Source organism: Dermacentor silvarum, chromosome 9 (genome assembly GCF_013339745.2).
Source record: "Dermacentor silvarum isolate Dsil-2018 chromosome 9, BIME_Dsil_1.4, whole genome shotgun sequence".
NCBI classification, from domain to species: domain Eukaryota; kingdom Metazoa; phylum Arthropoda; class Arachnida; order Ixodida; family Ixodidae; genus Dermacentor; species Dermacentor silvarum.
The window spans coordinates 102,705,965-102,721,696 of record NC_051162.1 but is presented as its reverse complement, the minus strand read 5'-3'; the positions used below and the strand labels follow the sequence as shown (position 1 = coordinate 102,721,696).

At 48.0% G+C, this 15,732-nt stretch overlaps 1 protein-coding gene and 1 pseudogene across 1 annotated transcript; both read right to left on the bottom strand.

Annotated features, from left to right (window-relative positions):
- Positions 1-5,423: 5,423 nt before the first annotated feature.
- LOC125939875 (uncharacterized protein K02A2.6-like) lies at positions 5,424-6,888 on the bottom strand (annotated as a pseudogene).
- Positions 6,889-7,010: 122 nt separating this feature from the next.
- On the bottom strand, positions 7,011-9,253 carry LOC125939874 (uncharacterized protein K02A2.6-like). The gene has a single exon (XM_049655379.1). It carries the CDS (start codon positions 9,251-9,253, stop codon positions 7,175-7,177), a length of 2,079 nt encoding a protein of 692 aa, XP_049511336.1. The 3' UTR covers positions 7,011-7,174.
- Positions 9,254-15,732: the final 6,479 nt, after the last annotated feature.

Here is a 15,732-nt window from a genome sequence, read left to right as displayed (position 1 = left end):
GCGGGGTCACATCAGATATCGCTTGGTGCACGATACAGGCCACTGAATTGTGATAGGCAGACCACGGTTCTCAGAATAGTGTTTAGCTTTTGTATGACGTGTAGTAATAGAGGAGCAGTATGTCGGCGATGGCGAAGCCGAGGATGATAACTTGGCCAATCTTCACGACAAGCTTCTTGTGATGCGGTGTCATCTTGGGCCTTAGCAATTCCATGCCGATGAGTCGAGATTGCTGTTTTCAATTTCTCCGCGCACTCACGAAAGTTCAGGACTGGGACGTTGTGCGTCAGCGCCAATGGGAGTGACGCAGACGTGGTAATGTCAGAGTGGCTGTTGCTTGAGAGGTTGCGGTACGGGCACTGAGAATTGAGAGCTGTGGCTTGTTGTCGTTGTTGTTGTTGCCTCAAAACATGGCTCGTACCCACGAGGGGGATTGGCCACACTGGATAAAATAAAACATACACCTAACAACGAACAAAATGGTAAAGGTGAATAATCAAAATTGAGATTTTGGCAACTCCTTAACACAGATTTTGAGATGTCCTATACAACATTACCTAAATAAAAATTAAGAGAAAGCTAACTACAAAAACAAACACAAAATAACATGTCCCACGGTCGGTGCCCTAGCAGCGTAACCTGTGGCTTGGGCAGCTGCTAAAAAAACAAACAGTGAGGCATACCCACCACAGGGGACTGTTGCTGCTGTTCCTCAGAGACCACACTGGTTAATGAGCGGACAATAGCAGAAAAAAGTGAAGTAAATAGTAATAATGATACAAAATAGTAATAAAGCTTGAACCTAACGTCCTAAAAATAAACTAAGAAGAGATGAATAAGAAGCGCACGTAATTCAACAGTCAGTCAACCAAAATCAAACAAAGTATTATTTGGAAATAGGGAAATCAATAAAAGCAAATGAAGGGTGGTGTAAACTTTATGGAACTGAGCTGAATATTTTCATGGGAATGCGCCAAATAAATTTTTATCAACATAAAATTCCCTTAGGGCTGTTATTTGGGGACCACTATAGACATATCACTTCTTCCCCTCAACGCTCCAAAGATATGACATAATCTACGCTGATGATCTGAGCATCAGCCAGTCTTGCGATGTCATCAGTCTTGAAGTAAAACTCACAGTCTCCCCATAATGGTAAAGCAAACTTCCGCAGCATGTGACACTCCTGTAACAACCCGCCGTGGTTGCTCAGTGGCTATGGTGTTGTGCTGCTTAAGCACGAGGTCGCGGAATCGAATCCCGGCCACGGCGGCCGCATTTCGATGGGGGCGAAGTGCGAAAACACCCGTATACTTAGATTTAGGTGCACGTTAAGAATGCTGGGTGGTCTAAATTTCCGGTGTCCCCCACTACGCCGTGCCTCATAATCAGATCGTGGTTTTAGCACGTAACATCCCATATTTTTTTTACACTCCTGTAACACGTGAAGGCGAAAGCCTGCTTCACACGTGGTAATGGATTAAGTTATACTATAGGAGGGGTGACACTTCTTACAAGACTTAACGAGCCGCAGGGTGAAGTAAACGTGTGGCACTGTAGGTCGTATAAAGCCCCTCTACCTTCGGAAGGTAGAGGCGCTTTCGTAGGTCGGCCCCCTTAACGACACATGCGAGCGCCTAAGGCACTACCTAAAGATTCTTTCGTTCGTTCTCTTTTTCTTTCCGTGTGTCATTCTTTCGCTCCTCCTTTCTTTATTTCGTTCCTTCTTTCGTTCTTTATTTCTTTCCTTCGTTCGTTCTTTCCTTTCTTTAATATTCACCCTCTGGAGCTCTTTGCATCTTTTCTTGCTTACGGGGGTATTAGCACTTCCTGATGATGATACTTTTGCACCATCTTTGTTTAGGTACGAGCCATTGCAGATGATCATTTTTTTTTACTCGTCTGCTTTTTTATCACTAGACAACTTGCCGCTTTTTTTTGGGTATGAGCCATTGCAATGAGTCACTTAAGGCTTTTGCCTTAAGAAATGCGGCAGCAGCATGGTAAATTATTACACACCGCAAGGCTCGTAGCTGTAGTGGCAGTATGAATTACAGTAAACGTAAGCTGACTAAGAAAACACGTCGTGTATTGCATGTGTAGACGCATGAACAGAGAAAACTCGATGGCAGTGAGCAGCATCGGCTAGAACTACAGGGTCTTGTCGGCGTTGTCGCCTTGTGTTGACCTCGCGTTCCCGTACTACGGCATGCTCACCGCGGGCAAGACGTGCGCGTCCGCTCCGCGCTTTTGAACTGTAGCGTCTTGTCGACGTTGCCGCTTAGCTTCCGCCTCCTGTTCCCGCCGCGCCAGGTCCGTATGCCTCAATCGTTAAGCTGCACCGCGCGCCGCACACTCAATAGCACATTGTTTCTGCGTCATAACTAACGGAGTGGTCTCTGCGCGTTTGCGAGCCCGCCTTGCTTCATTGCGATTAGCATTTCACTGGAGCTTCCCGGCCATCGTTCTGACCACACGCGGGGGCATGTTTTCGTGCTCTGAGGGACACGGTGCTTAGCAGCCGAAACCACGCGCGGGCAGAAACTACTCTAGCCACCGTACCTTGGCTACTACGTGCAGGAAAACGATGGCAAATCTGACAGAGTCTGAATGGTCTGCATAACCAGCGTAGCCTGTTTTGCATTTCATTACAGCAGGGACAGATTTCTAACCTCAGTTCTTAGAATGCAGCTTCCTCTGTGCACCAGTCTGTGTTTGGAACACGATTATGGCTACGCATCTTTATCCGCCTGGCGTTCAAATTCTGACGCAAAGGGAAATTGTACGAATAATGTGGGTAATTTATTTATGTATTTATTTACAATACTACTAGATCCAGGCATAGGGCCATGGAAGGGTGGAATTGACATCAGTACACATCAAAATAGTTCTTTCGAAAACATATTAAAACTAAAAGATTCATTATTGTCATGTGTAATTGTTGATGATGGCGAAAAATCGCGTGGAGTGTTCTTTAAAAAAATCAGTAGCCCCTCCCTCGTCGAGGAAATGGGGGTAAGCGAAGCTTGTGGGTTTCTTCGCTTTTCCTCCGAACGAATTGCACTGACGAGTACCACGTTGTGCTCTAACCACAACCGGTCACACGCACTGTACCTGGCTCCGAAGTTCCGGTTGAGAAACTCGCGTTGAAACCTGGCCGTCGCCCCGGAGAAGTTGGGGCTAGCGTTTCCGAGGCGTGCACCACCATTGTCGGGTTCCTGGAGGGCTAGACGACGCTGAAGTTTGGCCTCAACATTGCGCTTCCGCAAATATCATGCCGGCATTATGCAAACAAAAGAAAGATATTACTCGAAGCTCCACTCCAAAAAAAATGAATTAAGATTAAGTACACCAGTATTATTATCATTTGGGGCCTCAACCCTCGGCTATTGTCACAGAGTAGAGCACTGCACGGGCTCGGGCTTACCCGAAAGCCCGAGCCCGGCCCTGCCCGTGGGCCGGGCCGGGCCGGGTAGCACAGTTTTTTCACGGGCTCGGGCCGGGATCGGGCACGGCGTGTGCTTTTTGACTCGGACCCGGGCCGGGCTCGGGTTTTTTCACGCGGGCCCGGGCCGGGCTCGGGCTTTCTGGTGGTGTGCATGTAACGTGCAGCGAGTTATTCTCGGGCGTCTCAACTCTGAAAAACATTATTTTTCGGTCTCGGGCCGGGTTCGGGCCGGTTTCGAGTCGGGCTCGGGCCGGGCTCGGGCCTTAGGTAAAGGGGTGGCGGGCCGGGCCGGGCGGGTAACGTAGATTATCCGGGTCTCGCCATAAAAGTTTTGATCGGGCTCGGGCGGGCCGCCCAACGTAAAAACGGGCCCGGGCTGGGCCCGGGCTGAGAAAATCGGCCCGTGCAGTGCTCTATCACAGAGACGTTTATTGCGCAATGTTTGATTTTTTAACTGAACAAGACGATTACCCTGCTAATCATTGCAACTTTATTCTACCTATCAGATCAGTGAAATTGGATTGTCCAAATTTTTTAGTAACATTATATTTATTCTCACCTTGATTGTAACCTCCTTTAAAATTCACCCTTCGTTTATTCTGATGGCTCGCTTGCACATTAGTTTAATTATTTCAAAATCTTCTTTGTTTTTGTGTTTTTTTCTTTCTTTTACATTGCCTTACTCATTTTCGAAAAGAATTTTCTTTCGATACCTACTGCCGCCCGATTCTTGGCATATCCCCCTCAATGGGTACGAGCCACGATAAAGGTTCATCATCATCATCAACTGAGGGGCTGTGGCTATTCGCTGATGTTTGGCCTCAACATCGCGCTCCCTCAACTCGGGATCTGCGGCTCTTCCCTGACGTTTCACCTGGGTTTCGGAAGCCCTCACGCTAGAATCGGCACGTCAACGACTAGCCCTTTCCCGAGCGCGTTTAATCTGGATGGATTTCAATGAAATTTCTTTAGAATTAAATCTGTCCGTTATGTAAGACAACGAATGGCTCATACCACCTTAAGCAATGGCTTATATACTCCGGTAAACGCGGCCTCCCCATTATACGATGACAGAATAGAAGTCGAATTCTACGCTGGAATGATTATCGGCAACGCAGTCAGGTTGTGGACGCAAACGACGACGACGAACGCGGGAAAAGAGGCACGAGGAGCCGACACGAGACACCTCTGCAGCTCTGAGAGCAGCTGTATTTTTTTTCTTGCGTGTCATCGCAGGCGCAGGCTAGCGTGTACAAGATTCGCTTGAAAATGCGCTGGCTTGCACGCGGGAAATTCTTAAAGACGTTCTTTTCAGTGTTACTGAGGCATGCGCCCGCGGCCTAATAGACAGAGGATCGAGCTGTTGGGCTAGGGGTCCTCTCTTCGAATCCTGCCGTCGGGAAATTTCATTTACGATTATTTAATAAAGATAAAGTCCTTAGTGACTTACCGCCATGTTTTCGTAACGGCTATGTTTCAAGCCTCTTTCGTGGGCTGATCCAGCAGATAAGTGCAGCCTAAAAAGAGCCGCTACAGTAAAATTACACCACTTTCTGGTCTGAGTGCTGATAGCGTTTTGCACTTTTAACATTTAATAGTCTGCGAAGATTCAAGATTAAAATGTATGCGCGCTGTCAGTGTCATCCTTCATGAGATTTGTTTGTAGGCGTCCATTCTGAAAAGTCTGATAATTCTGACCGGAATGTGAGACCTGGCATGAGCAACTGAGTGTTAGAAGTGTGGCAGCAAATGCAGCATATTGTATGCCAGACGAGTAGCAGGTAACAAAAAGCACTTTATTCAGAAACGCAGCTGAGTATATAAGGAGCATTGCGATAAGCAGTAGGCGTGTTGCACATGCGCACTGGTTGACTTCCAGGCATGACTTTGCGCTCCAGTACATCTTCCCTTCTTCAGGGAAAAAAGAAAAAAAAACTTTGATGAACATTTTCATTTGCAAACAAGGATTGCTCTGCTATTTACGTTCTGGTAGTGGATAACGTTGTGGCTCTTGGCGTACCCGTTCACTTCTTCGAAGTGGGGCTTGAACTGCGTCTGCTGGGGTACTTGGCGCTGCCTGTTTTGGTGTTTCTGCTTGTGACTGAGCAGGCCGAGCAGCATCTGTGGCCCTGAGATGCTCTCTCGTACGGCGTAACTGCTGTCCACTGTCTGTAGCCACTACGTAGGATCGCGGTGGCCCCGCAGGACCAACCACCATGGCCGGAGCCCACGTTCTGCTGTGTGTGTCGTATACGGACACCTTGTTTCCGCTATGAAGGTCTGGCAGAGCCCGTGTCGTTCTGTTGTAGTAGGAACGCTGTTTATGTCGTATTTCTTGTAGTCGCTGACGAACTGCTTCCGTGGGTATCGTCTTGGGCTCCAGGTGGCAGTTGAGAACCGGGAGTTGGCTTCTGGTGTGACGTCCCATGAGCCTTTGAGCTGGCGACTGCAACTGTTCGTCCCTTGGAGTGTTCCTTCATTCCAACAACGCGCTGTAAAATTCAAGGGTGGAAAACGGGCATTTGTTTAGCAGATGTTTAGCTTCCTGAACGGCACGTTCTGCCAAGCCGTTGGCACGCGGGTAATACGGGCTAGAAGTGGTGTGGCTGATATTAAATTGACTTGTGAATGCTTGGAAAGTTGCACTGTTGAAAGGAGGGCCGTTGTCACTGCACAGTTTGGCGGGAATGCCATGTGTCGCGAAGATTTCGGCACTTGCGTTGATTACAGCACTAGCGGTAGTCCGATTAAGCTTGCGAACCTCGAAGAAAAATGAGTAAGAATCTACCACTATGAGGTAATCATTGCCTTCGTGGTGGAAAAGATCGACCCCGACAAACTGCCATGGCAAACTCGGTAGTTCGTGACTCAGCATGGGCAGTTTTGCATTTCTTTTTTGTACTTGTCGCAAACAGCGCATGACTTCGCCACATCAGAAATGTTGGCATTCATGTTTGGCCAGTACATTACCTGTCTTGCTCTCGCCTTCATTTTATCTTCGCCACAATGTGCAGCGTGGAGGAGGCCGAGAACTTCCTTGCGTTTTGCTGGCGGAATTATAAGCTTGTTGCTTCTGAGAAGCAGCCCATCCTCGACGTGGAGCTCATCACGGTAGCTCCAGTATGGTTTTAAAGCATCCGGCAGCTGCTGCTTGCTTTGGGGCCACTCTGTACTTGCGTAACGGCAGAGTTCGGTCATGAGGGTGTCCTTATCAGTCTCCGCTTTCATGCTGAGCAGCTGTTGATCTGAAACAGGTAACGAAGAAACAACATTGACTTGAAATTGCTCTGTTTCATCCACCAGCTCTGTTTTGCAAGGAAAGCGCGAAAGTGCGTCGGCCAAAGAAAGTTCCTTTCCTGGTTTGTATATCACGCTGATAGGGAATCTTTGAAGAGTGAGGCGCATGCGTTGAAGGCGAAAAGGGCAATCGCAAAGCGGTTTCTTGAAAATCGATTCCAGTGGTCGGTGGTCGGATTATACCGTGACTAAGGGTTGTCCTAGTATGTAGTCCTTGAATTTCATGCAGCCATGAACTATGGCTAGGGTTTCCTTTTCAATTTGCGCATACCGCTGTTGTGTGGCACTTAAGGAGCGGGACGAATAGGCAATGGGGTGGTCATCTTGCAAAATGACTGCTCCGACACCGTACTGGCTCGCGTCCACGGACAGTTTCACTGGCTTGGACTGGTCAAAGTATGCTAGGACTGGTGCTGTAGCAAGACTAGCTCATAACCTTTGGAAACTGTTTTCCTGCACTTCTGTCCACGTCCAAGCGACGTCCTTCTTAAGCAGCTCCCGAATGGGTGCGGATGAGACCGACAGGTTTGGGATGAACCGAGATACATAGTTTATCATTCCAAGGAACACTTGAAGCTCCTTACGGTTCTTCGGCGGGGGCACTTGCATGATGTCTTGAACTCTGTCCGGGTCCAGTGACAGCCCTTCGGCAGTGAGGAGGTGGCCCATGTAACGTACGCTGCCCTGCAAAAATTGGCATTTCTTTTTATTTAGCTTTAGATTACGTTCCCTACAGCGTTGAAGCAAGGCGGCGAGGTTCGCGTCATGCTCTTGCCTTGTCTTTCCCCAGACCAATATATCGTCCATCACGACAGCTACGCCAGCCAAGCTTCCAACCACCTCGTGCATGGCGCGTTGAAAAACCTCTGGCGCTGATGTGATGCCGAATGGCATGCGCAGAAATCTGTACCTTCCGAACGGCGTGCTCATGGTGCAAACACGCGAACTTTCTTCGTCGAGGGTTATCTGCCAGAACCCTGACGCGACATCGAGGGTGGAAAAATATTTGGCTCCTTGCAGCCGTGGCAGTACGTCTTCCAATGTAGGCATATGGTAATGCTCCCGCAAAATCGCCTTGTTTAAGTCGGAAGGATCCAAACATATGCGTACCTTATCCTTTTTGAGTACTACAACCATATAGCTGGACCACGAGCAAGGCTCTGTCATCTTTGCAATGACACCATCGCGTTCCATCTCGTCGAGCTTCGCTTTCACGGGCTCTTGGAGGGCGACGGGAATTCTCCTCGCTGGTTTTACGGTTGGTCGTACATCGGGCTTCAGCTGCAGGCGATAGGTGATGCCCTCAAGTTGTCCTAGACCCTGGAAGATGTCTTCAAAGCCAGATATCAGGATCTCGGACACTTCGTTGACGGCATCTATGCGTTTTATCAGGCTCAGTGTCTCAGCGACGTGTCCGCTTAATGTAACTGGCACATCTTGGGCAACAACGAAAAACGTAACCTCGGTGCTCCGATTCTTATTAGAGACAAGCAGGTTTATCTTTCCGATTGCTTTTTCTGTGTGACCGAAAAACGTACGCAAGGCTGCGCAACAGTTCTGCGCTGGTGCCGCTGATAACTTTCGAAAGACCGTTTCTGGCATAACACAACAGTTCGCCCCTGTGTCTATCTTACATTTGGTCATGATACCAGCCACATTTAACACTGACACCCAGTGCTCGTCGCTCGTGACCGCTTGAACCTCCAACGCTTGAAGGAAGTATGCCTCGTCGCCAATCATTTCCACCTGTCGTACGTGCCGTCCTTCTGGCCGCGTTTTCGAGCTTGGTGTGCGGCACACACTAGCAAAATGGTTTCGGCCATTACAATTCTTGCAATACCTCCCTATTGCTGGACATCTTGTCGGTTTTTGATGTTGTAAGCCGCATTTCGGGCAGGTGGCAGTTTTTGCTTTTACAGCGTCAATGTTCCTTTCTGATTCAAAAGGAGTGCTGCCGCCCTGGCTGCCTCGGATTTCAGCGACCTGTTCTTTGCTCTGTTCCTTAGCACGGCAAATCTCAACCGTTTTTCCGTATGAGGGATTTTCAGAGATAAGTCTCTGCTGCAGTTCTTTGTCCCGTATTCCAAGGATTATTCTACTGCGTAGAAGTCTATCTTCAATCTCGCCAAATTCACACTGCGCAGCTAGAGTCTTCAGTTCTGTGAGCCATTCGTTAAATGACTCGCCCTCGCGCTGGTTCCTGGAACCAAACCGAAACTCGTTGTAGGTGAGATTTGTAACTGGTCTGTAATACTCTTCGAACTTCTGCATTAAAACTTTCCGATCATTCTTCTGTTCCTCATTTTCAAACTTGAAGGTGCGGTAAACACGCCTTGCATCTTCACCGATCGCCATTAAAAACGTAGCGGTCTGAACATCCTCGGGCTGTAGATTCAGCCTTGTCGCTGTTGCAAAAAGTTCGAACTCACTTTTCCAGATGTTCCAGCCGTGGAAAATGTCACCAGTAGCGTCGAGCGGCTTGGGCGGTGGTAGCAGTGTCGAAGTCATCGTTGTGGCTCGTGGTTGTCGTTCCCGATGAACTCTTGCCTCCTACGTAGGAATTACCACTGCTGTTAAGGCTGTGGTCCCATGAAAAAAAAAACCAGCCGCACGGGCCGGAACTGCCGTGACCACTTCTGACACCATGTATGCCAGACGAGTAGCAGGTAACAAAAAGCACTTTATTCAGAAACGCAGCTGAGTATATAAGGAGCATTGCGATAAGCAGTAGGCGTGTTGCACATGCGCACTGGTTGACTTCCAGGCATGACATTGCGCTCCAGTACACATATCATATAGTATAGAATTGCATATAGCAAATACATACCTAAATACATGCGGAGACTCCCGGCGACGTCAACCGCCACGGCAAAAAACTGGCTTGTAGTGTCCATGCAACTCCAACCTCCATTCGGACTTCCTCGACGTGAAGCTTCGCTTCTCTGTCGCCTTTGGTTAGGAGTTTCCTTCACAAAGGCATACTCTACATTAATTGGAGTGACCGACCATGCAGCATGCGAGGTCTGCGGCACCGACGAAACTATAGACCACCTGATGTGCCATTGGACACGATATGCCCCAGGAAGACAATGGGCGCGTTAAGTTAGCGCGCTCCGAACTCCAAAGGAGCACGCTCGAGTGCGCTCGAGTGCGACGCCTTCGGAGCTTAACTTAACGGCGATTTTAGCCGACTGCTTTCGGGCGCACGAACGCGCCGTCTGGCGACTGTTATGTTGCTTCCGCGACCGCTATCGCATTGCGCGCGCTTTTTGAAGATGGCGCCGCCGATAAAGACCCTCCTGCAGTTCTTGATAGACGATGAAGAGCTAGAAGAACTTGACGCGCGGCGACGGACGCAGCAGCAGCGGCTTATGTGTTCGATGCAAGCTGTTCGTGCTGTTTTCAGGTTTTTTTTTTCTTTTTCTTATTAAATGTTTTTCCTCCTCCTCCTCTCAGAGGTACTCTATCAGAGGATTTATTTCTGCTCCGCAGTATGCTGACTGATGACTCAATTGCCGATCGCAAGAGGACAGAAAGCCTTATGATCCGAGGCATCCAGGATTATGTGATCAACATTGTGCCCAGACACACAATTCAAAGAGCAGTGCCCCAACATCTTCCATGATAACATGAGGACCTGAAGGAGTCATACACATGACCGTAGCGACGAGAAGGCGCCAAACTGCGGCTGTTCGCTTACGTACCTGAGCGTCTGGCAAGTAATGATCGGGCCGTCAAATTCGGTTCGTGATAAGCTCAAACCGCGCCAACACGCGAAGTTCCCGATCATGCCTTAAAGCAGACGCCCGGCTGCGCAGCGGCGGTAGGAACGAGTGGGCAAGGAGCACGAACTTGCATAAGTGGAAAGAGTCGGAAACACGTCATTTTTCCGGAAGCCGTAGCAGGCGCGTGCTCTCGCGCTCCGATTCCAGGGTGGAGCACGTAGAGCGCGCTCCGTGATCACGCACCGGAAGTCGCTTTTTAGCCGTTAAGTTTAAAAGTGCGCGCTCTGCTGGCTAGAGCGCGCTCGAGCGCTTTAACTTAACGCGCCCAATAACTTGCTAATGCGCTAGAAAAAAAAAAAAAACTACACAATCGGACGATTTCCGTGCAGGTGCTGCTAGAACATCGCCCCCATCGCTCGTCGGCCCATAAAGCAGCACAGGCACTTTTGTGCTTCTAGAGGACGACGGGCTTGTCTCAACGTCTGTGACTATTAGTGCAATATTAGTGCGTCAGCGAACTCACCACTAATTTCCCTTCTTTCCTTCCCTCCTCTCTCTTCCTGTCATCTTTGTGTTCCCCTTTCCCATTCCCCCAATGTAAGGTAGCCAACCGGACGTTATTCTGGTTAGCCTCCCTGCCTTCTACCTTTCCCTTTCCTCCTCCTCCTCGTCACTTTTGCTTATAAGATTTGCATTTTTAACGCAAAAAAGGAAACCTCCCGAGGTAATGTCGACTTCGACTAGTGCACGTAATTAACAATTGAGTGACGTATCTGTGAGCAATTATGTTTTATTTTCTGTTTTATTAAAGGCTCCGCTGGCCGAATAATAGGAACGGTCTCATTCAAGGATGTAACATGTTTTGTAAAAGCGAAAACCCAGAGAAACCAATGAAACTGTTCCGAAGAAAGGTAGTATTTTTTCAAATGATAAAGAAATAGGAAACTCTGGTCCACAAAAGTACTAGCAAAATCTTGGTATCCAAATGCCCCCGCTGCGCCACATTCATCATATTTCACCAGTTTTTACTCGGCTTACAGGGTTTATTTCCACCTGTTTTCAATGTGTTCGCTTGAGCATTGGGGGTATTCTACCAGATTTTACCAGAACGCCGTTTCATGAGGCGGCGAAGACGAAGAAGAAGAAGAAGTAACGTGCGCTCAACAGCAAGCTATTTGTTTCCTGTCACGCAGCAGCTTTACGATCGTAGGCCTTTTACCAAAGCACCATTTACGACGCCAACTCTAATCTCTTCACGTTCTCGCCGAGTGTACTTGACAGGTCGCACTTGACGTCATCATGGAGGGCCAAGCTGGTCGCAACGTCGGCCGTAGCTTCGGCCATGGCGCTAAGCGTTCTTTGGGTTCCAAAGATCCGGCCCAGAAGACACCCGCTGTCGGGACAGCTGACGGAAAGCAGGCAAGATTCATGGACTCCCGCGATTCGCGGGCCGTGAGGTCAGTGCCGAGGAAACTTAGCGTCGCCAATGCCACCGGAGGACGCGCAGAAACTGCTGCTCGTTCACTGATCCCCAGGGCTGGTGCCACAGCTACCAACCTGGACGCGCACGCCGCAGCGTCGCCAGAACATTCAAGGCAGAGCAACAAAAGCAGCACGTCTACAACGTCCAAGGCTTCTTTGACGACTTCATCTACGTCGAACAAGCGACCGAAAACCGCCGACATCCGGAAGCGTCCGGCGCAGTCGTCATCGTCGTCGTCGTCAGTGACGGCCGGAAAAGAGCCACAACCTCAAGTCACCGCCGGACTACAGCCTAACGCTGCGCGAAGAGCGTCCCAACCTAAGAATAAGCACGAGCAATCCGGGTGAGCTTCCGGGATTCCAACGTCGCGCATTACTACGATAATTATGTCTAGGAAAGCCTGTAATCGAGGCTCTTAAAATATAGCGCCAGAAACACTACAAAAGAAGTAAACGAGAGCACAAAGCGGTTAAGTGAGGATAGTTAATACTTTCGCATTCTTGGGGCACCTCACACACTTTCCGGGGGCTGTCTATCCATGTATGTATGTATGTATGTATGTATGTATGTATGTATGTATGTATGTATGTATGTATGTATGTATGTATGTATGTATGTATGTATGTATGTATGTATGTATGTATGTATGTATGTATGTATGTATGTGTGTATGTATGTATGTATGTATGTATGTATGTATGTATGTTATATGTATATATGTATGTATGTATGTATGTTTTATGTATGTATATGTATGCATGTATGTTTTATGTATATATATGTATGTTTGTATGGATGGATCAATGGATGTATCTGACCGTTTCCCGCCTAGCAGGGTCCCTGGGTAGTCCATGGTCGAATGGGTATAGCACATCAGGCTGCTGATACTAAAGATCGAAACAGAACAAGAAACCACCCTTTGGATCAAGTTGCGTCACTCAGTATGCGGCAATGTGTACATACATACCACTCTTCAACGAATATTTTTCACGCTGACATTGGTCACTGTAGTTGCGTGATTTGGTAGGTACAGCGCTTCAATGAAACTCCTTAACGCAGACTTCGAGCACTGCGTATGTGCCACTCGGTCTGTGCTGGTCTTCAGTAAACCTCTTCGATGCCCACTTGGCTCACTGGGTATGTGACCAGCAAGTGTGTGGCCAGTGTGTGCAGCTCATTAATGAATGTCTTTGACGTCAACTTAGGTAAGCATAGATATGCGCCACTGGTAATGTGGCGCTCTGCAATGGCAAACAGGTCCTTTAAGTTTATCCAGTGTTGAGCGGAATCAAACGCAAGTCACAAGGGTTCCTCAAGGACAGTCAGCCGACGCTTTTGCAGCTTGGGCCACAGGTGCTCTCGGTATGCACAGCTTTTCAATTAACGTCTTTCAGAACAATGCTTTAGCGAGCTGCGCCATGAATACACTGGGTATGCGCCACTTTTCAATCAACCTTTGCCAAATTGGGTCACTAGTATGTGCCACTGGATGTGCGTAGGCGAGGGAACAAATACCAGCGTTCGCACGCACCTGTGCGTGCGACAAGTCTCGCTGGGACTTGTCGCGGGACTTCTACGCGTCTTATATACATAACTCGTTTCGACGGTGGCAACGTACTAGTTTTCAACCTTCAACCAATGTACCACTCTTCAACCTTGCGAACACAGATACCAGACTTCACCCATACAGTTCTCTTATCAGGCCCTCTTTAGAATATGCGTCCATAATTTGGCCACCCCCATCACTCTAATCTCACGAATGTACTCGAGTCAGTCCAAAATAAAGCTGCGTGGTTCCTCTTGTCTTCATACTCTCGCTATCAAAGTGTGTCCGCCTTAAAGCAATCACTTAATCTCTCTTCTCTTGTCATGCGAGGGAAATTAACACGGTTGTCGTTCTTCCATTGCCTTTACCACAGCAACGTCTTATTCGCCCGAGCCCATACTCTTCCCGCTCTTCACATCTCGACGCGCGCAGACCATGTTCATAAATAAAACCTATATTTGCCAGGACTAATGTTTATCAAAATTCCCCTCTAGTTCTATCTATTGCCGAATGGAACTCACTCTCTTCAAATATTGTCTCCCTTACGGAATCATTTCACGCATCACTGCTAACCTTCTTAGAGTGTGTCCACCTGTGATAACCCACATGTGTTTGAATATTTACTTTGACAATGTTTTCATGTGCTTATATTGTATAAAATATTGCCGTTTCATGTGATATGTATTTGCGATACATCTTATCTGTATTTCGATCTATATTTCTCGATTATATTCTTTTAATTCATGTTGTGATGGGAACTGATCGGCCCCAATCGCGTTTTGAGTTTGTTTGCGTTTTTAACGCTACCAGATATTGTATAAACTCAGCCCCTATCGGAATGCCATCGCCACAGACGTGAGTGAACCGGCGATCTTGAGCTCAGCGAGATGCCAGAACGACTGGGTTACCGCGGCGGGAACTATGTGAGTCAATCAAAGTTAGGAAAAAAAAAAGACTGGAATAGAAACCGGGAAGTAAAATTAATATTGCCGCAACACTACGAATCCGATTTGTAACCCCTTTCGAAATGAAACTTTCTCTTCCGCCTGTATCTTTCACACTGGCGTTTTGCTTTCGCTCTCGTTCAACGTGCGAGTTTAATTGTTTACCGCGGGAGTTAGCATACCATGCCAAACAGCTGGTAATGAGGAAGCCAGTTAGAGTTCTGTAGACAACGGTGTTTTAATAATTTAACATAAATGGCACCAAGCGAGGAGAAACGAAGTCGATAATGGCTGATGAACATGCAATCTTCGCAGATTGAGGTATGTGATTGCGGAGGATAGGATCAGCTGATGGAAGACAGTAGGATATGGATATGGCCATTGCGTGTTGTGTCCTGCAGTACATATAAACAATGGCTGCTGCTCCTGAATAGTATTATTAGTATTATTATTATTTAGATGACCAAATTGTGAGCTGTCCACGACAGTATTTTTTATATTCTATGTAGAACATGTTTATATATTTTATGTTGGCATTGTTCACATTCGCCTATTTCATGCAAAAGTTTGTGTTTGGTGATGCTTACTTAACGTGTAGTGCTTGCTCTTCTTGGTGCTAGAAAAGGCATTCTCTAAGAAACCGCTCGCGGAGGCTACAGACACAAGGCTCGGCGAGGCCTATTTCGGTATGCCTTGCCCACGTTCGCTAAAATATCCATAAAAATTATCTGACGTAATGAGAGTACCTTCCATTCATTGCAGGTATAAGCAACCTTCCAAGAAGCACACCACCACCGATGCACAGGCAATTCGCGCGAAAAATGTCATTCCTGAAGCAGCGAAGGGCGATTCGACCATTCCACGGAGGAAGAGCAAAGCCTTTTCGGCACCGACAAGACCAACAGGACTGGCACCGACGCGCAGCGGAGGCCCAGTCGAGAACTCGCCAGCGAGTACAGTGACCGTCACGTCGAAGGCATCAACGGGGTCGTCGAGCAGGTCAACTACCGAAGAGACCTCAGGCGTGACACCAGATTCCCTGGTTCCTGTAGAAATGAGCGGTGGTTACGACATAGGAGCTGTAACTTCGGCGACACCGGATATTGTAGGCAAAGCAGTAGAAGGTAAGGATGCTCTTGTAATCTTGTCGCCTAACGACGATGAACCACGCGTTGATGCTGAACGAAGCTATGCAGTCGCTTCATTCAGTAGCTACCTACCCGCTCCCTGCTTAGAAAACAGCAGGGTGCGGATGCGGTTTAGGTACGTATAGACAATATTTTGAGCTG

Coding starts and splice junctions, on each gene's coding strand:
- LOC125939874 (XM_049655379.1), bottom strand. CDS start 9,253: ATGACTTCGACACTGCTACCACCGCCCAAGCCGCTCGACGCTACTGGT.